Here is a 27,821-nt window from a genome sequence, read left to right as displayed (position 1 = left end):
GCAACCAGTTAAAGAAGACATCAAGTCTACAGTCAGGATGCACAGGGACAAAGAAGCCAGGACTCCGAAATCCCTGAGCTAAAGTGAGCCTGTTGCAGAATACTAAAGCCCTCCGGACTCCGGGGTGGACCTTTTAATGGAGCTTTTGGTCACTTGGAAGAGGGGTCTTAAACAGACAGGCAGGTACTGAAGGGAACTGTGTAGCAGGTTGTTTGAAGTCCACCGTGAGATAGAAAGGAGTAGCATTTCTGAGCTCCAGATAATCGACGCTATATAGAAATGTTGTTCCAGTTCCCCCCACCCCCAATTTTTTAAGGATAAGCTGGAAAACAGAATTTTAATGGGAACATTTCAGCTTTTTTACCTTTGCAACTAATTCCACAACATGTTCAACACTTTGTGCGAATGAAACAGCATCCGGCCCATGGACCAGCAGTTTGCCATCTCTAGTGAGGAATCCATTTCTTGCTTCCCTCATTCTCCTCCCATCATAACCTAAGTCTCAAAATTCCGTTTCAATTAGTTCCATTTCCGAAGCTTCTTCCACATTTTCTTGGACAATTTCATGCTTTTCAACAAAACACGACCACCCTATTTGTATCTGAGTTGTCCGACTGGCTGTTAGAAAACATTTGTCCCTTTTTAAAATAAATGCAGTTAATAATGTGGCAAAACAGAAGTGAAAGAACAAGTGTCCTGCAGGTGTGTGGAGAACCACCCTTGGGGGAAAAGTGACAGTGCAATGAAGAGTGACAAATTACTCAGTCCCCAGAGAAGCAAGTTAACTCTGACTAAAAGTCTTCACCAGAAGACAACTTCAAAAACCATGCTTTGCTTCCCAACACATCAAGACCCAAGAAAAGGAAAAAATTACGAGGAAATTAGAGTACTCCCTGGTCCTGCTTGCACATATCTAACTATAAACTCAGCAAGAAAGTAACTGTACAACTTCTTCCTTAGCGTGGGGAGGGGAACTAGGAAGTGTCGGGAAAGCGAGGGAGAAAACACATCACACACGCACTCTTCTCTTCTCAGCAGCTGCAGCTAACTGTACCATCGCAAGTGAAGTAGGTCCCTGTACAGAGGATCTACAGATGTGAACATCAACTCAGCACAGTTTTCTTTGGCTGGAGAATCTTTCATTCATCTGGTGTATAAAAGACCTGGAGATGACAATACAGCTATGACCATTCTAAATGCAACTGCTCTGAAATGCATGTTTCAAACAACGATCGCCACTCTCTGCCCACCGGTCACCGTTGAAAAAATTCTTAATATTACATAAAATTCCACTTTGTTTTGCGCAGGCCAGCCTAGGATCTCACAAGTGATAACCACACCAACATCATAAGCAGGATGATGAGAGCAAGGGCTACAAGAGTAAGTAACATTCTGAGTGCCATGTGTCAGTTCTTTGCAGATACATTTTTCAACCTTAATCCTCCAAAATAATCTGATGGGTAGACATTTCTACTTTATAGAAGTTCAGAAGTGAACTAACCTGGGCAAGGTCATGCAGCTTGGCAAATGGCTTGTGAATCTGGGTATATCTGACTCTAGATTCTTAACAACTAAGCTTTATTTTTTCTCATCAATACCTGAAGCTGAAGATTAAGGGCAACCCCAAGTTTTCCCTAACCAATCAACATATTAAACCGATATACTTAATTCTAGTATGATTACTGTTATTAATCTAAATGGACGTATCATTATTCATTATATCACTGTTGATAAAACACAGACTAATAAGCCTCACGCCTGAGAGGCAGGGGTGAGCGGCACAATTATGAACATGTTTTGGAAGCAAAAAACAATGTTCAAGGATTTGGTATTTAGCAAAGCCAAGAGGAAACCAGGGTGTGTCAGTCTCTGCCCCTGAGAGAGGAGGCAAGAACAGGGACCCTTGTGGGACCCTTAGAGCAGCATCAGTGGAAACTCAAGGTCACGTTCCTCCCCCTCAGACTGAGGAAAGGAGGAGGCTGGTCTGTGGGACCAAAGTAAACCTTCGATAGAAGGAAACTTTCAGAGGAAATGATTTAAGCTTTTTTGGTGAGAAGGGTATTTTTCAAATTCTCTTTTGAAGTTCTTATTTCCATCTTAAGTCTGCACAAATAAAAATAATCATCAGTTTTCAAAGGGTCTTGTGGTTCGCTGCGGGGGAAGGAGTTTGGCTTGGTTTCCTTCAATGAAACTTCCAGGACTTTGGAGTTTTCCTTATTAGAAGGGAAAACTTCAGCCTCCAGGGAGAGGCATTAGCTGTTCCCAGAAATTGCTTGTATTGTCCTGCCTGATAGCAATTCAGTAAAAGAAGGATACGGAAGATATACTATGTGGCAAGAAGTTAGAGAGACACATTTTGGAGATGTATGAAGAAGCCACATTAAAAGCGACTACCCTTTTGATCTTTCATCAGGAGGATATATTTACCAAAATGTTTTCAAAGCCAAAGAACATTCTAGAATAGCACTGTCCAATAGATCTTCTATGATGATTGAAAAGTTCTCTATTTGCATTGTCCAAAATGGTAGCCACTCCCACATATGGCTATTTAAATTGATTAAAAGTAAATACAGTTTAAAAATTAAGTTCTTCACTTGCACTAGTCACATTTCAGGTGCTCTGTCCCTTTATGTTCCCACAGCTCCCTTCATTTGCATCTATTAGTACATTTATTACATCGTATTATAATTCTCTCTGCAGTTTCAGCTCAACATAAGGACTAAGAAATATTCAATTCTGAATTCCAGTACTAAGTAGGGTCCAGTACACAAGAGGTAAATAATGGATATGAATGGGAATGGTAAGTGAATAGATGGGTGAATGAATGAATGAGTCAATCCTCTAGTCCATTCTCACATTTACCTCCTAGGCGCCTTGCTGTCAGATAGAATTGCTATATCATTTCCAATAAACTTTAATACCAGATGAATCCAAGAACTTGACGATGATGATAATTACATTAATAAAGATCAAAATGAGACTCAGATCTTGTTGATGATGACAATAATAATAAAGATCAATAATCTTCTCATGAGAATGCTATGGCCTTGGCGTCCAATAACTGTGTTCACTAACAGTTTCCCTCCAGGCACTGCCTTGCTTTTTTCCAACATGAGGGAAAAATACAATTTTCTTGTTTTTCATACACCGTCCTTTATAAAATGAGCACTCTGCTAGATTCCCAAGCATCTCCTCCCAAAGATGTCCTGAAGATCAAACCTAAACTTCTAGACCAGGAGTCCATACACTTTTCCTGTAAGACGTCAGATCATAATATTTTAAGGCTTTTGTGGGATATACAACTATACCAATCTACCAGGAGAAGCCACAGTGCAAAATGCATGAGTATGGCTCTATTCTGATAAGACTTTGGATACTGAAATCTGAATTTCATTGGAATTTTCATGAAACATTATTCTTCTTTTGATTTTTTCCAACCATTTAAAAACATAATAAACAGCTTGTGAGTCCTACAAAAACAAGCTGTGGGATTTGGCCCACTGGTCTATGTTTGCCCAGTGCTGTTCTAAAACCTGCTCCCAGCTCACATACTTCCTATATAAGTTATAGGTCTAAGAGACACAGAGATATCCTGACACTGACGGAAACGAACCCCTCATTGTAGACGAGGAGATAGTCAAGAGCTCTGCTATCCAGCAGCTTCAGGGACCAACCAGGAGCCAAACCAGGGACGTGTCAATTTCAAAGGAGGTACTGTGAACGGTGGAGGTGACAGTGGTCCTTACCCACCCTCCCTGGGAGAAGTTCCAGCTGTTGTCACCATCAGCTGAACAGACAGATGAAGGCTCAGCTGGTCTCAAGATTGTCTCCTAAACCAATTTTGTCCAGACTTCTATTAGTCAAAATCCTGATGTACATAAGAGTTTCTTCAAGCCAGTTAATTATGCCTTTGACGTGCAGTTACATTATCTTCAATTAAGCATTAATATATTGTGCATGAACTGACACCGTGTCATGCAAAATGGTAAGGCTCCTGGTATATATCTCCTAAGCTAGTATTCTAAACAGCTGTGTAGGCAGTGACATACTTATTTTCAAATTCATCTGTGTACATTTCCAAAATTACTGCTCTTGAAATTTTCTTTGAAATTTCTGACCTGCTGTTTATAAGTCAAAAAAATATAATCCCTTTTTTTTTGGTAGAACTCCAACTGGTAAATTATGTTAAAAAAGAAAAGAAAAGAAAAGAAAAAAGTCAGATTGGCTGCGTGCTCATAGATGGTGAGTATTCAGGCCTCATACATCTGGTGTTACCTTAAAGAAAAACGGTTTCAAATGCCCTGAGGACCTCATACACCATGCAGCTTCAAGACCATTTTGCTTTCATCAATTAATAGTCCCCAAATTCTCAAACAGTTGCAGAATGAAGAGGCTTCTACTTTAAAAAGTCAAGTCATATGTGATAAACGTAATACAGGTAAAGAGGTGTAAGACACCCAGTTTGTCTTTCTGGTTCCATGTTGGTGTTTCTTCTTCTTCCTGTATTTTGCAAAAGGAGCAGAGCAGGTATTTGTTTATAAAGCACTGACAGAATCAAGGCCCTGGATAAACACAGACTCTACATTTTAAATAACATTCGAGTTCCTGAATGAGGCATGCCCTCAACTCCTAGGAACCAGGTGTGACTCTGAGATGGGGGCCAATTTCAACACTTACCTGAAAGGTATCCAAGTGACTTTGGTAGGAAATCAAGTTAGTGATCTCGGGAGACTTAGAGTATATTTCCCAGTTTGGGCTGGCCTGGAAATAGCATCAAAATGGGCACACATCATAAAAATGTGGTCTATAGGCCCATTCCCAAGCAGAAATGCACGGCGTAGAGAGAAAAGGAGATCAGCTGCCTATTTAGACGCTCCCCCGCCCCCGCCGCCAGATAGACCTTCACCACCTGTTATTATTATTCTTTGTCTTCATTCCCTGGACTTCTCAAGAGGCCTTCAAGGTTAATAGGGTGGCCTACCTACTTCTTACGTAGTACATTCTGCCTCTTGTCCAGTGCAAATTATCTAGGGCAAAAACCAGGGATTCCCTAACATCTTCTGATGACCACTGATTGTTCACATTGGTGAGATCAAGTCAGAGAGCTCATTTCAACTACTCTAGAAGGAGGCTGGGGACCAAAAGAATGAGGGAAAACAGAAGGAAAGAGATGTTGAGATTTCAAGTTGGAAAGGAACTTAGCTGTCACCTCAACAAGCGGTCTTCAACCACGGGTGTGCACAAAAAAGCACTTACGAAGGTTTTTAAACAGACCCATGCTTGGGCCCCATCCCAAGATTTTTATTCATAGACAGAGTTCAGGAATCTACCTATATTTTAAAAAGCTCTGAGACCTAGATCTGGACGCTGATAAAAATTATATTAATTCTGATGTGCCTCCAGGCTTGAGAACCACTGACTAATCGTTCATACATAAGAAACGGAGACTTACAGAGGTAAGTCACTCTGCCAAAATCAGCCATGTTTGGTTGGATTCAAAATGCAAAGAGCGGAGGAAAACAGCATCAGCTTATGCCTGAGCGCTGCAAGAGGGCTCTATGTGGACGGAGTGCCATTACGTTTTGGATTCAAGGAGGAGACATTCACATTTGGAGACATCCTAGAACTATTTAACTATCTATAAAGTATCTATAGATCTATAAGATATTTTTCTGGCAGATGACAGTAAAGCGTTTTAATGTAATAAAGTCAGATACGCTATGAAATGCTCCAGATTGCAGGAAGATGTCTTGAAAGGGTGCTCTCCTCAATTTCACACAAGTACAGCTGGCCCCTGAACAACACAGGTTTGAACTGCAGGAGTCCCCTTATTTGCTGAGTTTTTTTTTCAATAAATACAGTCGGCCCTCGTATTTGCAAGTTTTGCATCAGCAGGGTCCAGCCAATCGTGGATCAAAACTTCCACCCGTGGCTGGTTGAATCCGCGGATGTGGAACCTGTGTATATGGAGGGCTGACCATTTTGGACTTGAGCATCTGAGGTTTTGGTATCCTTGGGAGCTCCCAGAACCAACCGCAACAAATACCAAGGGATGACTCTGTATCATGCGGGCTAGCTAAGGCCCTGCCAGCCTAGTCCGTTTCCTTCAATCTCAGAAAGTTGGTACTAGTTTAGCCATTACACCTACCACGATGAGTGGACAGATGTCACACCAAGAAGATGGAAAGGAAGGAAATATGGGGGTTGGGTGGCAACCCTGTGCAAGTGAGAAAAAAGGTACTCCTTCTTCCAAGAAGATGCTGTGCTAGTTCCATACCAGGGTGCAAGGCTTGGTATATGGTGGCCATATTTCAGTCTTCACCAGCCCCTCATTCAGGCAACCTTGTTCAATGGACAATCTGTGAGATCATACCCGATCTTCTAGAGCAAAAGTCAGCAAACTCCAGCCCAAATCAGACCTGTCACCTGTGTCTGTATGTAGTCATAGGAGCCTTGAGCTAAGATTGTTTTCATATTTTTAAACAGTTGGAAAAAAAAATCAAAAGAAGAATTTTATGGGCTATGCGGAAATTATATGAAATTCAAACTCCAGCGTCCACAAATGAATTTTTATTGAAATACTGCATGCTCATTATTTACGTATAGTAAGTAATTATATGCATCATGGCTGCCTTTGCATGACAACAGCAGAGTAAGTACTGCCACGGAGACTGTATCGCCCAAAGAACCGAAACTATTCACCATCTGGCCCTGTACAGAAGCAATGGCTGACCCCTGGTCTAAAGGAAGAAAAGAGTTAACTATTAAGCCAAGTTCCCTTTGTAGATTTCATGAAAAGTTCCAAGCAAATATGGCAGGTGAAATGGTTTCTTTCTATATACAAACATGAAACCGAGACAACGATGGAGGAAGGTCAACTTCATTACCTAGCCACCTTGACAGTACCTTTAAATGTCATCAATCAGTATGTGCCTTGCATGACTTCCAAGGGTTCATTATAAATTACAGCACACGGGCCCCTGACACGATCCAGGGACTGTAACAGGACTCTGGTGATGTAATGTGATAAAGGCGATTTCTCTGTACAGCTCTATATGGCACAGAGCTGGACAATTTCCAAGAACTTTAATTTCCAGAATGCCACCTCTGACTATTCAAGATAATTCCACCCAAGCACCGGGCAACCTTGAAGAAAAATTTAACTTTTCTAGAAATGCTTGTCATTTGGGTGTCATCCCCCAAAATATAAATTTGAAGTTATTTTTTTTCCCGATGAGACACACTAAATCCAGGATGTAGATTTTCCAATTAGACTCTTTTTAAACATCTGTTGGTAGGCTGCATTTAATGTTAGTTATTTGAGCAAAGCACAATTTGATTAGACTGTCTGAAACCAAGCCAAAGTCTGCAAAATAATAGCTCAATTAAATTCTGTTTTGCTTTCATTTGTCTTAGATTTTCCTGAGTGTGGTACTGTTGCAAATAATCAAGTAAACCAATTCCTTTCAAACTGAGAGATTTAGGTATATTTTCCATCTTCCCTCCATGTTTATTTAATAATCGATTCCATCTTCGCTATGCTTCATTGAACTTCGTCTTGACACCAAATACATTTCTGTATTTTGCCTTTAGTCTCCTTTAATTTTCTGTACGTAGGAATTAAAGTTCTATGCCATTAATATTATACCTTAAACAGATTAGCAAATGTACAAAGGCAAGCACAGAGCATTAAGGGCAGTCAAACGGCACTGCAGGAGTTTTCTGATTTTCACTCCATACTTGGCAAGATTCATTTCATTGACCCAATGAAAGATTTCGGCAGGACTGACATCGGATTCTTTTAATGCTGCGTTCATGGTCTTGAAATGTTCCTAGAGGTTTATGAACCTGACACCAGTCTGCAGCCTCTTCAACTAAAGTAGTATCAATTTTCCTTTCTTTTTGGCTTAGATATTTCACTCATTCATTCATCACTCACTCATTCACTAACTCATAGGGAAAGAAATATCTACAGATTGCCTGCTTTGTGCCAGGCAGGGTGCAGAATGCCACAGCTTCAAGATGTAAGACTAGGGACTAGTTCCCCTGGCTGTTAGGACAACAGAGCATGAAATCATATACAATTCAGGGAAAACAAGGATAAAAGAGAGACCAGGATGGGATTTTCAGAAGAGCATGGCCCTCATTTATGCCAAAGTGGACACATTTAGGAAAATAATGCTCCCTCACAATAACACTGATAACGATGGTGGCGGAGATGATGAGAACAGCTAACATTTATTAAGTATTTCTTGTGTGCCCTGCACTGTTGTAGGCCATTTATAATGTAGTAAAACTCAGCTAATCTTCATAACTCCATAGGATGGGCATGCGGTCACCCCCATTTTACAGATGGGAAGTCTGATGTCTTCTCATCATGTCTGGTTAACCACAACTGACTACCAGCAAAAGGACAGGCCCTGGTGCACTGCTAAAACACATATTTGAATAGGGACTGATATTAACTGAATTAAAATATAATCTGGAGTGTAACAGGTATTCATTTTCCCTTTAAAAGGAGTTTATATAATTATGAGAAGAGCTAACTTTTCCGAGAATTTACTGTGTCCCAGGCACTGGGTAAGCACTTTTCATGCATTAATCATTTAATCTGCATAATCGCCTTCAGATAGACGAGGTAATCAGTCACGTTCTCTAGATGAGAAAACGGAAATACAGAGAAGTGAAGCTACTTTTCCAAGGTCACTCAGCAGTAAGGGTAGTGCTAGGACCTCAACCTGGGAGCCTGACACCAGAGATCACACTATTAGTCATGATGTGCTTCCTCTCACCATATTCTGAAACACAAATCTCTGTAACTCTCAACCACCTAGCTGAGTTTATATGACGACCCAGTCATCATATAAAACATACTGTGCCTTTGAGGACAAATCACAGCTCATCTTTGACCACAGAGAGGTACGGCTTCAGGATAAGAATACAATTTGCACCATCTCAGATAAGGATATTAGGAATATATAAAAGACATGTTTAATTTTAGATAATATTTCAGTAGTTACTGCAGGATCTATCAGGCATCCCAGAAAATAATTCCAGGTCCTTCTCTACTCTGGTATGTGATCAGCACAGACTATGTCAGGTAAGTCAGCCTTGGCAGGTAGAAGGCACACATACTCCCAACGCCAGTGCCCACGGCAGGCATGGCTAATCAACCACAGCGAACCTACAGAGGCCATCCTGGTTCAAGAATCCTTCAAACGGCATTCTAGGCAGAGCCATTTCATACCTAGAGCAAACAAAACCTCTGAGCTCTGTCTATTCTATGTGGTTTGGATTCTTAACTTTATTTCTAGAATCAATAACAATTCCTTTACGTTATCAAATAAAGAACAAACTAGACATAATTTCACCAATGTCTTATTAAAAGCAGCTTCATTAGGTCTGATGAAGCAGCTCTTCTTTATGCAGACAAGGGAGCGCCTGGCTGCAGATCCTACTTCCAGAGAAGATGGGAAGGAACTCGCTAGGCCGTAGCAATAGATATTAATGAAGAAGAAGCATGGGGCAACACAGCAGAGAATTTAGATACAGGGAAACATAGCATATCACAGAGCTTTTCGTTTCCTTCTGAAGAAAGCAGACAGAGACATAATTCTCTTGGACTTAAACTCAAACACAGTTTAATCACCAGGGCCTTCTGCCCAAACGGCAGGCATCAAAACAAGCAATATTTGCAATTCTGGATTTGGGGGAATCGGAAATATTATCAGATGGACTGTACTTATGTCCACCTCCTGACAGAAGGGATCATGGCTCTGAATTCCCCTCCTCCCGCTCCAGTAAGAGGACTACGGTCTTCTTCTCAGGTCATCTGATTTAATCCCTAACCAGAACACCAAGAAACTAGGAGAAGGCAACAGAATTTAGCCTTGGTATGGAAGTAAGAGTGGACCAATGAAAGTTCTTGAATAGCAGAGTAACTTGGCATTGAGGGAAAGGCTGAAAGCAGTAGGTAGGCTAGGAGATCCGCACAAAGAACAGAAGATGGTCTGAGGGGGTGGAGAAGGATAAATGATCATTTTTTGCCAAGAGCTAAGCATATCCTTCCTGAAGGTCTGAACTCTGGGACAAAGTAGCAGCAGGGGAAACACCAAGAAAGGAATAGACAGAAGATGCCCAGTGGAAGGAAAACGGCAGATCTGGTAAGGTGGTGGGGATGAGGGAAATTAATAAGTTGATGATGACGTGTGAGTCTAACAGGGCCTGGTGACAAAAGTGATCAGCTGGATTAGAGACGATGGAAATTGCTGTGAGGGTGAGCTAAGAGAGAGCCATGAGGGGTGCAGACACGCTTGGAGTCACGGGTGCAGAGGTCCAAGAACAAGCAAAGAAGACAGAAGTGCTATTGCAGAAGACCCAAGGGACTGAACTTTAGGAAAGGAATGAACTTGGGTTCCAGAGGAGAAGTGGGAAGCAGAAAGAGAATGGTGAGGACCAGAGGGCACTGAATTCAAGATTCAAAGAAGGCAATTTCCAAGAAGACGAGTCAGCCGAAGGCTGCTACGAAGTCAGACAAGTTGACGTAAGGATGGAGACATGGGCACGGAATTTAGTGACAATAACATTCAAGAAAACGATGAGGGGAAAAGCCAGATTTGGGGGGAGGTTAGGAAGGAAAGTGACTAGTTAAAAAAAAAAAAAGTTGAAGCAGCAGACAGAATATTCAGGTTCTAAAAGCTTGATAGCAAAAGGAGCTAGAGAAGAGCTGGGAAGGGTTGAGTCACCCAGCGTTTCTCAACTACCCGTTTAAAATCCACATTTTACCATGAACACCGATAAATGCTGAGCTCTGTCTGTTTGAATGTTTACCAAATTTCCTCAGTGGGATGTAACATAAAAGGACAAGGGCTGGCAGTCTTTGCCCAACTGTGTCCTGGCAGCTTTAAATTCTACTACTTAAGTAGTTAAAAATCTGTTCGGTTGATGAAAGGAGAAAAGTTATGAATAGAAGTCAGCAGCCCTAGACCCCTCAGAAATGACGAGCATTCAGTCTCTGTAACTTACTGCGCAATAATTTCTAACTCAAACAATCGCAACAGCAAGGCGGCCGAAGTCCACCCAAAGTTCAGAATGGGATATGTTCTCTTTAAAATTTTGAGAGCGACTAAATATGACAACCATCTGATGTATGAAAATTATTCACAACCAAAAACAGACAGTCTGGAAATAGCCGGGATGACTTCATTTAGACAGAATTACCCAAATCTGTTTCTAATATACACAGTACACATAATAAATTTTTACAATATGACAAGGAAAACAAACTTAATAAAAGTTCCCGATCTTTTGTTACACAAGCATGCTATATCCATGCTATGTTTATAATACTTTGCTCATGATATCACAGCTCAGTAACAAAGGCCCAAGCAATACAAAAACAGTTACTAGGCATGACATCAACTCACAACTACCGTAATTACATCGGTACACAAATTTCCCAAACTGTACATTTTCCAAACTGCTTCTCAATTTCAGCGGCTGCCTTTAGACAATTACTTGCAGAATTGTCTGCAAGCTTTGAGTAATACCCGTCTTTCTTCTCTTTCCCAAGCGTCATTTCCCTTTAGAAAGTGCATATTTCAAGCGCAAGCACTATTTTTCAAATATGCCCGTACATATGTCCAAATTAGGAGACGGTGTGGTCTAGTGGTTAGTGACAAGCATTCGGCATCAGCAACTCTGATTCCATTCCATCCTCTGTCCCTGTTTGTGAGGCCCAGGTGGCAGCTCAGGGAGAAGAGGCACAATGTAATGGATAAGAGAACAGATTCCTGAGCTGGACTGTTTGGGCTGGAATCCCAGCTCTGCCACTTGTCAATGGTTTGGCCCTGAGCGAGCTAATTTCTCTATGCCCCACTTTCTTCACCTGCAAAACGGGAATAATAATAGAATTTACCCTCATCCGGTTATTGTACAGTAGCTGGTTCCTAGAAAGTACAATTTAAGTGTTTGCTTTTTAATGTTATTAGTTATATTTCTGGGACTCAGTTTCCTGTTTGAAAACCTGGCCTAAAGTATCCTGAACCACGGTGAATTGAGTACTTTCTCTAATGTTAGGGCAAGGGTTCCATCTAGGTCCTGTTACCTGGATATAGTGAGGTTCAGTGAACAGAGTCTGAATGAATGAAATCCATAGGTTCTGCAATACCCAAGAGTGACAGAAGTCAAAAATATTACCTTGTAGCAATTGGTTTTCATCCAATTTCTCTAACTGCTTGCTTTCATGTTCCTGCAGCTAATGCTGATAAATACCTCCACCCCAACTCAAATAATAAGTGTAGGGAAAAAAGATATTGCCCTGTGATTTCAGAAGCATGCTTCTCTAAGGACCAAACTTTTCTAGCCCATCCCATGTGCACGACCTCTGTCTCACTGGGTTGCATGGTCAGCTGGCTTTCCCGACTGGGCAGGGCGCCAGGCGAGCTCGACTACCCCCATTGTCACTTCTGGTCCTTGGTGCTTGCACCAAATGCTGTTATTCTAGGCTTCAGGAAATTTTCTAACCACTGGACAGGGTCCAATGCTGTGTGCTAATGAGTTTCAGATTGGAGGACTTCACTGTGCATGTGTCAGAAAAGTGCCATGGTTTCTGGTGAGGTGGGGGGAGGGAAGAAAAGGCACACAAAAAAGGAAGAAAAAAACAGTAGTTAAAAAATGCTGGCTACTCAAATTGACAGGGAACGTGACCTCTGCACTTCATCAGAAATTCCTGCAGACTTACAAAATAAAGGAGTTTGCTTTTATCACACACTGTGAGGCTCATATGGAAAAATGGAAAACACTACATCACTTGACCTCGGCATGGCCCCTTTCAACCACAGACGAATATTGTGTACAAAAATTCTAAATCAACTTAAGATGTTCCACGAAAAAAAAACCTTTAATTTTCTGCATTAGGCTTGATGATTACTATTTTGGGTCTTGAGATTTTGCTTAGAAGGTTCACACAGGAAAAGGACTCATAATTCCAGGAAGAGTATTTTCTCACTTCGGGAATATTCATGGTCTGGCCTCTGTTGGGTGGGCACATCACGGTCTACACTTCCCTAGACTCCTTGGAAAATAATGAGCAAGCCTCACTTACCCAGGTTTGAAAGTCACCCAAGACTGAATCATGATTATTTGCTTACATTAACAGAACATTAAAACAAATTTTAAACAACTTAAGAAAACTCTAGCCATCTTTGCTTGGTGATTCACTTCTCTGGGAAGCTTCTTTCCCCGGTCAAGGCAACCAACAGGCTTGATAGCAAGACTTCTCATCATGCTATCACCGTCTACCAAAGAAGAAGCCCTTCTTAGGAGAGTCTAACTTACAGGATTTTTTTTTTTTTAACGAGATTACATTTTTTTTTTCTTTCTTTCTTTTTTTTTTTTTTTGCCACACTTAGCACTGGCAACTTTAAAAATCCAATCCTTTCACATCCTCCAACTGTCATCAACATTTTTTTCAGACGATGTCAATAAAATTGATTGCTTGCAGTTCTGAATTCTGCTCTGCACATGGAAACAATATCATTTGTTTTAAAGTATTTTCGACGGGGGCGGAAGGAGAAACAGAACGTCAGCAAGCCCCTCCACAACATTGGGGCGGGGTGGGGAACAAACCAGAAGCAAAGTAAATGGTCGGCTGGAAACTCTGACGAACATTCCCGATATATAAACCCTAAACCTTACTGTTGTGCCGACTGATATGTCTTCCTGTCAGATATGAATGATGTTTCTGGAACGTTAATACGTTCATTCAATTCTCACTCCCTGTACTGAAAATATTCCCTACTTTGGCTCAGAGGCATCTTGACAGCTTTGTTGTAATCATGGATGTGAGGCCCTCAGACGACACAGTTGTTGAGATGCCTCATACCTACAAGCAATCTGTTGCTTTTACAAGTTTAACCGAGGTATGAGGGATCTGATGGTGGAACCACATCGACTTGACATATTCAACTCAGTTGTCTATCAGAGAAACCACTCTGGGTGGTGGCAGACTTCCATGATGCTCAGCAACTGTACACACTTCTAACTCCCTAATCTGTAATACTACCAAATACAGCTTGGACCGTTTTGTTTTTTTTTTTTTTCTCCCCTTTTCCCGAAGCACAAGTGGACGACTAGCAAGGGTCCGACAGTGTTATTCCTAATTACCTTTTTTTTCACTCTTGATCTTGTGGCTCTCATAATTAGTTACCTGGGGCTGCAATCCAATTTGAAGTGATGACAAGAAAGTGATCCATGAAAAAGTAATAAGTTAAATCCAATTTCAGCCTTCCTCTAATTAAATGCACATGGAACTAATGACTCCAACCCTAGCATTTCAGTGATAATGGTAATTAGCAAGGTGGGAGTTGCTCTCTTTTTCAACACTGGAGGTGTAAACCACAAGGTAAAATGTAGGAGCACTCTTAATTACATGTGTCGTTTTGTCAGCAATTTACACATTTTTGACCAGTCAAGTATGTTTTTTTCCCCCCTGTTCCTCCCAACCTCCTAGCCCCAACAATGATTATAACATACTATTTCCATGTTCCAGCACATGGAAGCTCACAGGAGCATTTCAGCCTAGAGAATAAGAAATAACGTTTTCTTCGCCCTTGTTCACTGCTGTGATACACACACACACACACACACACACACACACACACACACAGCGACAATTAGGATAATTATGCAGATCTTATTCCTCTTAATTGAAATCCAGATATTTACAGTGGAAATTGGTTTCTGTTGGTTGGGCTTTAGTTTTGCTAACGCTATGAAAAATACAATAATTTGCTTATTGATGGAAAACATGGCACTCAGTAGATGCTGAGTAAATACACGTTGAAGGAGAAGCAATAATTAACTTCCTGATAACACACTGGTTTTCGGTGATCTTAAAACACCTGGCTTTCCAGCCTGGTTGTCGCTGGATGTTTCCAGCATCCAGTCGTCACTGCCTGTGTGCTCTGTAGCAAGTCACTTAACCTCTCGGAAGTTTCACTTTTCCTCATCCACAGAATGGTTCATGATAGTTCTACACCACAGAGTAGCCATGGGGCTGGTCCATAAACCTGAACTACCTTTGCAGATAGGGACATAAGCACGTGCTGACAAACACATGCTTACACTTCAAATAGCGGCATCACATTTGCATTTTAATGTTTAGATGCGTGTAAGCAAAGTGACCATATAATTAAATGTCCAAACTGGGATACTTTTAAGAGTAAGAGTTATTAATAACTACACTCAGTCAACAGGCATAGACTAAGGCTGTCCTGGGCAGACACAGGATCACCTTATATACAGCTGAAGTTGAAAAGCAAAAATGAGGGAACTCGTCATATCACAACTCACATGAAGACTCTGGTGGCAAGGACAAAACACATAATTTTGGAAAAAATTTTTTTTTCCAGCAACAGTATTGAACCTGGGCAAACAGACGGACTTCTTGACCTTCATGAAACCCTTGACGCAAAATTCTGTGTGCATGTGCGTTTTTCTAGGAGGGGATCCTGTTTCTATCATATTTTTAATGGTGCGCATAATCGGAAAGACTTGATAACCAGTTTAAAGCATCATTTCTATTTTATCGTTTCTTATCCAGACTTATTTTTGAGGGTTTGGGGATTCTCCTAACTTGTGTGATAACAACGAAATCTTAAAAGGTACCAAAATTTCAACACTTCATATCAATCTCATGCCAGGGATGCAAATTCTAGACAATGTTAACTGCAAACATCAAAAAAAAAAAATCTGCCTCCCTCTCCTGAACTATTATGAACTTTACTAATTCAGCGCATAGGGATATCTTTTAAGGGTATTTCCAAACCATTCCATTTCACTATCCACCACAAAATCATAGTTTCCTTTAAAGGTTTCCTCTTACCAGTTTATTCCTCAGTGAATAACGTGGAGATGATACGAGGTACTAAGATTATATGTGGCATTAATGCCAAGCAAAATGCTGCCTAAAGCACGTTTTATATAACTGCAAATAAAAATATGGAAAAAAACACCTGCTGAATCTTGCATTTTAACTTCCTCCACTTAAAGCACGAGTCCTCATTACCATCCTGAGCTTCCAACCGGATGAAAAGGCAGACCCTTCCAGTGAATTCCACCAGCCCTCCTTCCAGTGAAACGGCCCCCTGTGTGAGGGCCTTGCACAAGAGATAACCTTGGAAGGAGGGGATGGGACAGGAGAGAAAAGTATCAGATGACTGCTTTCAAGTTCAAATTCCTTCTACACGGCCTGAAATGGTGGTCAGCTCTCCTCGGTAAGCAACACACAAGGTTTACTTTCTTTCTTAACTTGAATGCTGCCAGAGTACACATGTACTTTTACTTTCTTAGGAGAAAATGTGTCATTTGATTTCCTTCCAGTTTATGTCCTTGTGCCAACAACTAAAATGCTTAGAGAACCCAAATGAATGACTACCCAGAAACGGTGGTCAAAGTCCCAAAATGTGATCAATAAAATTGCTCACAAATTAATCTTCAGCCGGGAAAGTTACACATTTTCGAGGTTATGAGCGCACCTGCACTGTGAAGCATTTATTTCACTTGTTTTAGCAATCTTCAGAAGTATATAAATATTTATAAAAGGAAGCCTACTATTTTTACTCACATATAATTTTCTTTCTGTGGCAAAACCTGGTTAATTCTTTCACAGCTCAAGCATCCTGCAGGCAGGGTCCTGTCTCCTAGGCATTTTTACATCTCTGAACAGCAGCCTGATGCCCTGCAAGCTGTGGCTGTTCTAGAAACGTTCAGTGAGTTGCATTTAATTAATTCAGATCCTTCTGAGGCTGAATTTATGACGGGGCCAATTTCCAATTTTCACTTGTACCATTCATAAAAAAATTTGCAAAGCAAATTAATAGACCAAGTAAGGAGCTATTCAGGTTACTAAGTAGGATATTTTTCAAGAACTTCAGAAGCAATATCTGTACCCAATTCATGCCTTCACCATAAACTACAGTGTCACCCAAGAACGCGACCAGTTCGGATTTAGTTCAGTATGTGTATCTGCAAAGAGCGTCATGTCTCACTTATTTACTCTCATTTCGCTGAAATTAGTCCAAATTGGTGATGTTTGACTACATTTTATGATCTCTGTCGAGTAACCACTTATAGCCTCCTCTAACTTTCCATTTTCTTTTGTTTGTATCATCAGCCTCTGAAACTGGAGAGCACTGCCAAACATAAAGCAGGGAAGTGTGAGATTTGCTTAAAATATGAGTCACAGTATATTTGGGGATTTGGGTTTCTTTCTTTTTTTTTTTTTTCCTCAAGCTATCAGCAGATCAAATCCTTCTTCCCTGTCAAGCCTTCCTCTATGCAGAAGATCTGAAATTTGCTAAAATAGGTCTCTCGGTGTAGAAGGGTAAGGAGATCAGAGATGAACACTGTGAAGATTTGCTGTAGGATTTCCCTTTCATGTCCGAGCCGCTCTGGCTGAGATGCCCCAGCAAAGACATGGCTCGACAAGATGGATTTAAATGTGAAGGTTATTCCTTCCACGAATCACCAAGTCTACCTAAGTATTTTTATAACAAGGTAATATGCCATGTGGCCTAGGTTAGTTAATTTTTCCTCTCTGTTTGTGGAAGGTCAGCCAACCCAATAAAACTTAGTGAATTTGCATGACCCTACCAGGCAGCTGAGGAGACAACAGTCTATGATGCACTTGCATGTGTGTACACACGTACGTACAGACACACACACGCACACAAACACACACACAGGTCAACCAACTCTCCCCTCCACCCAACCCCGGAATCAACCCTTAAGACTGGTCTAAATTCTTTGCTTGTCAACTCTCCCACTGAGGGGACAGGAAAGGACTCAAAACATCTTCTTTAGCAAAACCAGCATCCAAGATGGCCCCCTCGTCCCACACTTTTCATACAGACTGAAGCGCTCCGCAGAATGCGTTAGGCTGGTTTTGACGCTGTCCTTTGCCAGGAAAAACAAAGCCCTCTGTATCATACTCTCCTGGGGGCTAAAAGACTTCTAACGGGCAAGAAGAAGAAGCGCCCTCCAAAGGAAATCCCCTAAAACTTGACTTCATATATTTAGCCCTAAAGGAACTTCACTCACCTTGGAAAAGAAGTTACCTAAAAATGCCTTATGTTTTTTAAAGTTTTTTTTTTTTAATAGGCTATCTGTGTTAACATGTAATGGGCTTACTATATTTCTATTTATTGATTGATTTATTTATATTTTTATTTTTGGCTGTGTTGGGCCTTCGTTTCTGGGCGAGGGCTTTCTCTAGTTGTGGCAAGCGGGGGCCACTCTTTATCGCAGCGCGCGGGCCTCTCACTATTGCGGCCCCTCTTGCTGCGGAGCACAGGCCCCAGACGCGCAGGCTCGGCAGCCATGGCTCACGGTCCCAGTTGCTCCGCGGCACGTGGGATCCTCCCAGACCAGGGCACGAACCCGTGTCCCCTGCATTGGCAGGCAGACTCTCGACCACTGCACCACCAGGGAAGCCCGCCCTATGTTTTTTACAAAGCATCTAGAAAATAAGTCTAGTCTAAAAGATTACAAATGATATTCAATACTGAAGAGCAGTTCATTAGACCATGTATGTGTGTCCTTTTTGAAAATTCTCTCTAACCAAAGCACTACGATATGTGAGATTCTGTCCCCGAATAATATATTGTTATTTTTCCAACGCATTCGAGGTCTGATAAATTCAAGAGGACTCATAGTATTTTTAAGGCTGTGAGAGCTCCAAGGGGGAGGCAAAAAGAATGGACAGTCATTTGAATCACTGAATGACAGGCTGGGCTAGCTCCCTGTATACATTAATAAATTAGAATTTTAATTGTGTCTCTGTCTGCAGGAGATGCCCCAGTACTTTAATATGTACCAACAATTGGCTATGTTCTGGAATCTGCAATGTGGCCTCCGCTGCTGACCTCTGAAGCACAATTCCCAGTCTGACTACGGAAACTGTTCAGTTTGATCCTTTCAACTTATTTGAATCCTGACAAATAAGCTCACAGCTGAAAGGTCAACACAGTCATATTTCATCCTCCAGAGCTGTTCTTAAGACATCTGCACAACAAAGCACTGCTTACAGCACCTGACATGGGACCTCAGTGGCACTGGACCTCATTAAAAATGTCCCCAGCATTCACACACATGAAAAGGCATATGGGTTGGTGGTGGCTGACCAAATAAGATGCTTTTGGAAGTGTTAGTAAACAAGGCACATTGTCATTCAACTCTGCCAGTAAAGTGCTACTACTATCATGCTGAACTTCCTCTAGATGGTGACAATTTCCAAGCAGACTTAGAAGCACCAGAAGGTGTGGCCCAAGGTCAGTCTGATCTTTGTAGGATAATCTGGGTGCTGGTATACTGGTTCTCTCTGATCTAAGTCAACCCAAGCTAGAATTTCGGTTGACTTTGTGGTCATCTTAATCGGCATCAAGTTATACCCACCAGCTCCCACTTACAAACTCCTCTCCAGAATGCCCAGCGTGGGAAACTCATCTTTGCTTCCCATTTGGGGGGATGCCCACTCTTAGCTATGAAAGTAGTTGAGCCACTTGGTACCTGCAAGTGCCCTCCCTGTCCTGGATGGGAGCATGGGATACTCCATGTCAAGTTTCTTTAAAATGTCTATGACAATTTTCTACTCCAAGTCAAAGATTCAAAGTAGATTTTTATGAACTCACTCCTTTCACTCCGCTAACCCCTGCCCTCAACGTGCCTGAAATGAGAAGCTGCTAAAACAGTCTTTTGGAGTATATTTACATAAAAAATGCTTGCCAATCTTTATTAATGATTCAGAAATATTTGGAAAACAGCCAGTGAATAATGGAGTAGGTATTACATTCTCCATTAAAAATACTGTATCGTCCTTAATCCCAATACGTTCCTGACAGTATTGACATTTTGGGTTGAATAATTCTCTCTTGTGGGATACTTTCCTGTGCATTGTAGGATGTTAGCAGCCTCCCCGGTCTCCCTCTACTAGATGCCAGTAGCACCCATCCCCCCGAAGTTGTGAGAACCGAAAATGTCTCCAGACACTGCCCACTGTCCTTGAGGGGTAAAAGCACTCCGGCTGAAAACCACTGCACTAAAGTAACGTGTGTGTGCGTGCGTGCGTGTGTGTGTGTGTGTGTGTGTGTGCGCGCGCGCGCGTGTGTGTGTGTCCCATTTCCAGACAGATCACGAGAGAATGAGTGACATATGTGAGTACTATGGACTTTTCCTCATTGGTTAGCCACACTGCCTAATAAGCAACCCATGGCAACAACTCCTCAGCCTCCGATTAAATTGTCTCATTAGATTTGTTTACTCCCAACAACAAAAATGTTGGTTGAACAGACATTTTCCCCCCAAATGTCATGTTCTAGTGTTAAACAGAAAAATGAACTTTTTTGCAGAAGATTTCCTTACGGGATTTGCAATTCTCAACACAATCCACTTCTGAATGGCTTATCAGCTGTCCCAAAGTGTTTCATCAACTTAAAGGAAAAGAAAGAAGAAAGAAGAAAAAAAAAAGACTTGCTACCTGAAGGGCTGGTTGTTTGTCATTCCTCTTGGGAGACTTTAATCCACTAACTTGCTGCTGTTGCTGCTGGAGAAGAAGCTGTCTTGCCACTTGAAGCGCCTGGAAGGAAAAATGGAAGGAAAACGTTTGTGTTACTACACAGGTTCAGGGCCTCCTTCGCAAAAAAGTATTCTAGGAAGGACATATGAGGATGAGATCTTGACTTTTCCATTTCCGGGCAAAAGAAACAGCAAACCAAACTTCCCACCAGTCTAAGTTGGAAAACTTTCCAGAATGTGTTTACATTTTCTTAGAGTTAGCCAATTCCATCCACAGCTCCTCAGGCACAGCAGTCCATCTGAGCGGACACTTGATTCCTACCATAAATCTGACATGAAAGGCAGAGTATGAATGATTGGGACTTTGAGGAAGGAGGGCAGAGAGAGGCCAGGAGGAACCTGGGCAAAGCCAGAAACTTCGGAGACAATGAAGGGCTCCTTTCAAAGGTACCTTCATACTCCTCCGATTCTTCTCGTGGGAGCTAGGCAACTCGAGTTGAAAGTAACTTTCGCCTCATTTGAGTCCAAATAAAGAGGAAAAGCTAAGTGGTGGACCACACTGTGGGTGAAGTTATTTGTGAAGGAAGATCAAAACAGGGTGACCTTGATGGACTACGTACGAAAAACTCTTGGCCAACCTGACCCCTAAGTCCACTTACACGCTTGTGAATAAAACTGACTGTGTCAAACACACATGGGTCCTTCTGAGCTTACACCATGGGCTGGTTTTTATTTAAAGCTAGAAACTGGGGAGGTGCTATCGACTGGAGATAAAACCAAAGGAGAAAACGAGACTCCTCCAAAGGCAGAACACTGACCAATGACTGACCAATCTCTTTTGAACGCTCAAATAAAAAAGTATGTCATCAATAAATCCTCATGCAGTCATTCAGGGACAGAGGACTTAACAGGAATAACTGCTAGCCCCACCTTTCCAAAGAGGACAGCAGGATTGGCAACGGAACACTGAAATCTGCAGACATTGTGCTAGAAAATCACACGAGAAGTTAGATTATTTGAATCAATTCAGCTGAGAACCAAAAATGTACATATGGACAAGATGTTGAGAAGGCTCATTAAATGATGCGCCTGGAGTTTAGAGACAAAACAAGATTTACTGGGGATCACATCAATAATCATTGCTACCTGATCACTCATTATTTGTGCCTGAAAGAAGGTTCACACAGAGACGGGGTCAAAGTATCGAAAAGACCTGACACTATAATCTTAGAAAGTGTGAAAAATGGGCTAATGATGGTAGTGTGTTCCTCAAAGAGGAACAGATGTCATTTACATAAGAAAACAGTGTTTATAGTTCTAGGAAAAGTTAGAGTGACACGGTGCAGTGGGGAAAGGCAAGATGGTACGGGGTTTCCCGTGCAGCAAACTCAGGGGAAGGGCAATGAGAGTGGTCAAGGGGGCTACTGTTCACGAAAAGATGCCTAAAAATGTTGCATCAGCAAGAGGAGTACTTCTCCTCAAAGGACAATTTAACTAAACCGAGCTCATGACTGTACCGTTGTCACAAAGAATATGTTTAAGACGCTATGTAAGGTTGTGTGGTGGCTTCGTGCCTAAGAGGTCCAGAGGGAGGAAATGAAACATACGCACAGATAAAGAAACGGGTGACCAAGAAAAGATCTTGGGAAAGATGGACCCCTCCGATCTCACCTCCCTACTGCACCCACCCTTCTTAGCCCTTCAGTAGCCTTCTGTCTACTGAACTCACCACGACCAGCCCTTCAGATGGAACGGACAGGCTATTTCATCTGGGAAGGGAGAGGCGTGTTCGAGAAAGCCTGCCTGCAAGAGCCTTGAGAAGAGAGGCTGTCTGAGAGGGGCATCTGGAAGCCAAGACGCCTGGGAGAGTTGCCTGAGACTCCAGCCTGCTGTCTCCGAGGAGGATTCACCACCATCACTGGACTCCGGGTTTCCTTGTCTCCTTGGAGACGCTCAGTACATGCGTAGGTGTAAAAGTGGGCAGAGTGAAGATTTCATTTATATCATATAAGAAAAATAGTCCCGTTGCAAGGTGCCTGCAGGAGCAAAGAGCCTCTCCTCCTACTGTATACGTCCTCTTAGCTATTTTCCATGAAGGTTTTATGGCTTTTTAATGTAGGAAAGGGAACTGTTATATATTTTAAGTGCTACCTTCAGAGCTCCCAGAGTCACAGACTGATGAGCCAAGAAGGGTCTGGCTGCTGGTTGGAAAGGCAGACGGAAGGTCTGTAGATGACAACGAAAAGATCGTGCGGAGAAAGATACGGTGGGGAAGAGGAGAAAAGTTAGGCACATTCAAGACCAAAACAGTGCAAGCAAAGGAGATCAGAGTAGCGGCAACTCCGCAGGGTCACAAATCTTTGTTGAAATAATTTACCACGTTTCACCAAATACCTGGAGAACAGGGACTCAACTTTCAGGTACTCAAGTCTCCGAGAATCTATACAGTGAGCTCCTCATTTAAGCAAAAGACTTACTAATAAGTGTCCTTTAAAAAAATGTACATACACACAAACCTATTCTTCTATGAGCAAGTTCTCACAAACACACTTCAGCAAAATAAAGTAGAGGACTCAAATTTAAGTTTGCAACAAATGTTTACTAAGCTGGCTCTATACATTTCAAAATTAGCTACTGGAATCCTTGCAATTTTTTCTGCTGGGCTGAGGGAAAAAAAGTCGTTTATGTGTGTAACATCTTTTTCAGACCCAACATGGGGGAAATCAAATTACATAATCGTGGAACAAACTCCAGCCCTTTCACAGCATTTCAGACAAAGCCACACCAAAGAAGATAATTAAAGGTAGAAGCACAGGGCAGAAAAGGTTTAGGAACTTGTATGAACGCAAGGGAAATTTTAGTCAAACTACTGAAGAGAGAACAGATGATGAAGATGTATAAACTGGCCTCCAAATTTCACCCTCAAAATGAATGCAAACAGGTAAAATAACTTCAAATATTTGGGATGGAGAGATAACCCTAGTGCAAAGAATATATTCATCTTGGGGGACTCCCCTCGGCGCAGTGGATAAGACTCCACGCTCCCAACGCAGGGGACGCGGGTTCGATCCCCGGTCAGGGAGCTAGATAGATCCTGCGTGCTGCAACTAAGAGTTCGGCATGTCGCAACTAAGACCTGGCACAGCCAAATAAATAAATAAATCTTAAAAAAAAATATTTAAAAAGAATTATTCATCTTGATATGAATTGTTATGAATTATTCCATAATAATTCCCTGGCCTAATCATGAGTATGAGAACAAAGTTGGTCCATACTAACACTTCCCCACCTTCTGAAAAATCTGATTTCTCAAAAATCAAAAATCTCAGCCAGGATTTTAAAACCTAATTTATTAGAACTTATAAAGTGCTGTGAAATCAATCACTAAAGGGCATTTGCTTTTCTGATTCCCATGATATTTAAATCACTGTAAACTAGATTTTAAATCATCACGAAAAAAGAAGAGAAACAGACCCTTAGTGCACAACACTATGTATATGACGTTATAATACAAATCCCTTTTTTAAAAAAACATCTTTATTAGAGTATAATTGCTTTACAATGGTGTGTTAGTTTCTGCTTTATAACAAAGTGCATCAGCTATACATATACATATATCCCCATATCTCCGCCCTCTTGCGTCTCCCTCTGACCCTCCCTATCCCACCCCTCAAGGCATCTACCATGTGAGTCAAACATGCTTTTCGTCATATTCACTGCTGGTCAGTAAAAGATTTGTAATGACTGATGGGATCCCCTTTGGGAACTGCACCAGGGACCTAGGTCCACTTTGTTTCCTATACATGCTGACTTGATAGCCATTTTTACCTGTTCCATGCATCAAAATCATAAAAACCGGATTCATGTCTCTCATCTCCGATTCCACTGCCTGAACCTCAGAGATGTGTCCCAACACGACTAAGGAGTGAGGACAGACTTCTCTTATTTTTATAACAGTTTCTTAATCATGATTGGAGCAAGGTCCCTTAAGATATCCTGTTTGAAGATACAAGTAGATCCTTCAGCAGCTATAGAATAATAAGATTCAAGCAGATATTGTGTGTGTGTGTGTGTGTGTGTGTGTGTGTGTGAGAGAGAGAGAGAGAGAGAGAGAGAGAGAGAGAGAGAGGAAGAGAAAGGGGGAGGAAGGAGGAGGGAGGGGGAGGGAGGGGGAGGGAGGGAGGGGGAGGGAGAGAGAATATGAATAAATAAAAGAATTTCCCTTGTAAGAAGCAAGGATCAACTGTGACTCAAGTTCCAGGCCAACTGCTTGTGTAAATAACTTAAAAGGTTCCATCCAATCTCTGGAGACCTTTTACTCTTGGTGGTGGTTTCCTGGGCTGGGTTGAGTCAACACTTCCTTTAGAACAGATGTGACAATTGCCTGGCCCTGGATAACGCGGTGCTGTACTTGACTGCTAGGCTGGAGTTACAGTAAAGTGGCAGTTCGAAGATGTCAGTGTGAAGGCGAGTGATAAAACCAGGCACTTACGGCTCAGTTGCACACAATCCCATTTATTGTCCTTCAGCAGACGAAATCAATGGTCCTGTGAGCTAACAGGAGCCAAGGCATACACTGCCTCCCTCTCTGCCTTGGCTGCTGTCTACGTCCCGATCTGCCCAAGGGGCTGAAGTCTCCTTGTGGTCAGCACGCCACAGACCCCAGCCCGAGCTGGGCACTCAGAAGGTCAGGGGGACGGGCGCTGGGTTGCTACTTTGGCAGCATGCTAGTTAGTTTCATGGTGACTGGGGACCTGGACAGTTTTGACACATCTTCCATTCTTTTGGTTCCAGATGACTTCATTCTCAGCAGAGCCTCCCATTCCTTGTAAATACATGCCATCTGTTATTTACAAATTACATTTTACATCAGCATGTTTGTAACTTTCGAGCTATTTACATCTCAAGTTCACGGCAGGTGCTTATATTTGGGGCGTGAGGCATCCTATGAGGTATGCTATGTTTAGCATGTTCATCAAGGTAGCCAATGTTCAAAAAACACGTTTACCATATTTTAAGAAACACCAATGTGTTTACATAAAATATGGTTTGAGTAAACATGCACACAAACAGAAAGCAACCCGGTAGGAGAAAACAGACAATTTTTTTTTACATAACACACTTGGTGAGGTCAGTACTGATACATGGAGGTCTTCCAAAAATATGAGGCACTGCAGCATTTTAGGTCAAGGGTCAGCAAACTTTAGCCCAGGGACCAAATCCAGCCCATCATCTGTTTTTGTCCAGCCCATGAGATAAGAATGGTTGTTACTTATTTAAACAGTTGGGAGAACAACAAAAAAATATTTTGTGACATGAAAATTACATGGAATGTAAGTTTCAGCGTCCACAAATAAAGTTTTATTGGAACACAGTCACCTTCATTTGCTTCCATACCACCTGGCTGCTTTTAGGCCACAAAGCAGAGTTAAGTACTTGTGACAGAGACTGAAATGCCTAAAATATTTCCTATCTAGCCCTTTACAAGAAAAGTTTTGCCAGCTTGCCTTAGGCTGCTATCTGTATTCTGAGAGTCTCATAAGATTCCACCGGACACAATTTTATATAAACAGAGCTTTCAATCATTTGGCCAGAATAATTTTAGTGGAGCTAAGATGCAAGGATGTTACTAATTAGGTATTCTTAAGGCTCAAACTCATTTTTGATTTTCTAAGAAGGAACTGGGACAGGAACACAGAATACATCCACGTACTCCTCTATCTGAAACCATTTCAAACTACTTGCGAATGCTGAACGCATGTTTCTTCTTCCCACAGGTCATTTATAGCAGTTCAGAGTGCATCTCATTCTAGTGCGAGGTTTTCAACGTTCCCTATTGGCCAGTGGAGAAGGGCTGCTGACTTCCTGTCTGCCCCGAGAAGCTGTCCCATTTCCAGCTTCAAAGGCAGCTCTGAGTCAGCCACCCTTCCTCTAGTTTCTTTTCCTAGACTCTCCGCACCCCGCAAGATCAAACCTGTTTCTCAGATAATTTCACAGGCTAATCAACAGTCACTGCATAGATGAAGGTGGAAGGAAAAGCCAGCAATAAAAAGCTGCATGGGAAGCTTAGTAGGAAAGAAGACATGTTCTCTCCTCTATTTCTCAACCTCTACAGACACCTCAAGTCCCTCCAGAGCACCTTTTCCCCCTACGCTAATTTGCTATCTTGGTTCAACTCCAGCAACTAGTTACCATCTAAACACGAGTGCTCCTCATGGAACCCAATCTGACAACTGCTCTGGAGCAAGACCCAGAAATAAGTATGCAGGGAAACTCCAGCGCCCCCTTGCTTCGGACACGGGATGAAAAGCAGGTTTGTGGGTTACCTTAAGAAAAGAAATGACGGTGGCTGACAGAACTAGAAGCATTTGCACAGAACCAACAACATTCCAAGGCAGTGAATTCTCCAACAAGAATGCAAAAAAAGGGCTTCCCTGGTGGCGCAGTGGTTGAGAGTCCCCCTGCCGATGCAGGGGATGCGGGTTCGTGCCCCGGTCCGGGAAGATCCCGTATGCCGCGGAGCGGCTGGGCCCGTGAGCCATGGCCGCTGAGCCTGCGCGTCCGGAGCCTGTGCTCCGCAACGGGAGAGGCCACAACAGTAAGAGGCCCGCGTATCGCAAAAAAAAAAAAAAAAGAATGCAAACAAACCAACAAAAATGTATATGTATATACACACACACACATACATATATATGTGTATATGTATATAATTTACAACTAGAGCACTTGGTTATCACAGGAGAATGGAAAAGTGAGCTGATCTCAGAGGGATTTCAGTGATTATGAATATGAAAATATTAGATGCCCAAGGAAAGATTCCAGTTCTAACGATTGTGTAAATATTAGATAACCCAATGAAAGATAGCACTATAGCAGACCCTCAAGTCATGTTACTGGTGACATAAGTAAACAACAAACAAAAACCTACTTTATCAGAACTTTAATACACAGAGGGCAACAACAACCAACAAAAAATCATCAGAGAGCCTTTAATTGTCTCTTTGCACCAGTCACTGTTTGGTCTAATCTGTGATACTGCAAATAAGGGTGTAGACTCTGAGCATTCATTGGTAGTTGATTCACTTGACTCCACTCCCCAAAAGTAGGCGGGGCCGACAGCAATGCCTTAGATCATTTGGGACAGCGGATTTGAATCAGTGACCCAGAAGAGAAAGGTTCTACGGAGCATCACCCATCCTCAAGAGTTCTGACAGCTCTGTAAAGTGTCCTACACTTTGAGGGCATTC

General features: G+C 42.0%; 1 protein-coding gene across 8 annotated transcripts in view; it reads right to left on the bottom strand.

The window, feature by feature from the left end:
* FOXP1 (forkhead box P1) overlaps nucleotides 1-27,821 on the bottom strand; it is a 502,464-nt gene that overhangs the window by 129,658 nt on the left and 344,985 nt on the right. For all 8 annotated transcript variants that reach the window (XM_049715811.1, XM_033424880.2, XM_049715807.1 and 5 more), the window contains one exon: nucleotides 20,537-20,635. In XM_049715811.1, the coding sequence (XP_049571768.1) occupies nucleotides 20,537-20,635 (99 nt within the window). The remainder of the gene's footprint in view (nucleotides 1-20,536; nucleotides 20,636-27,821) is intronic.

This window comes from Orcinus orca, chromosome 10, assembly GCF_937001465.1.
Source record: "Orcinus orca chromosome 10, mOrcOrc1.1, whole genome shotgun sequence".
Lineage (NCBI taxonomy): Eukaryota > Metazoa > Chordata > Mammalia > Artiodactyla > Delphinidae > Orcinus > Orcinus orca.
This window is presented reverse-complemented; position numbering and strand designations above follow the sequence as displayed.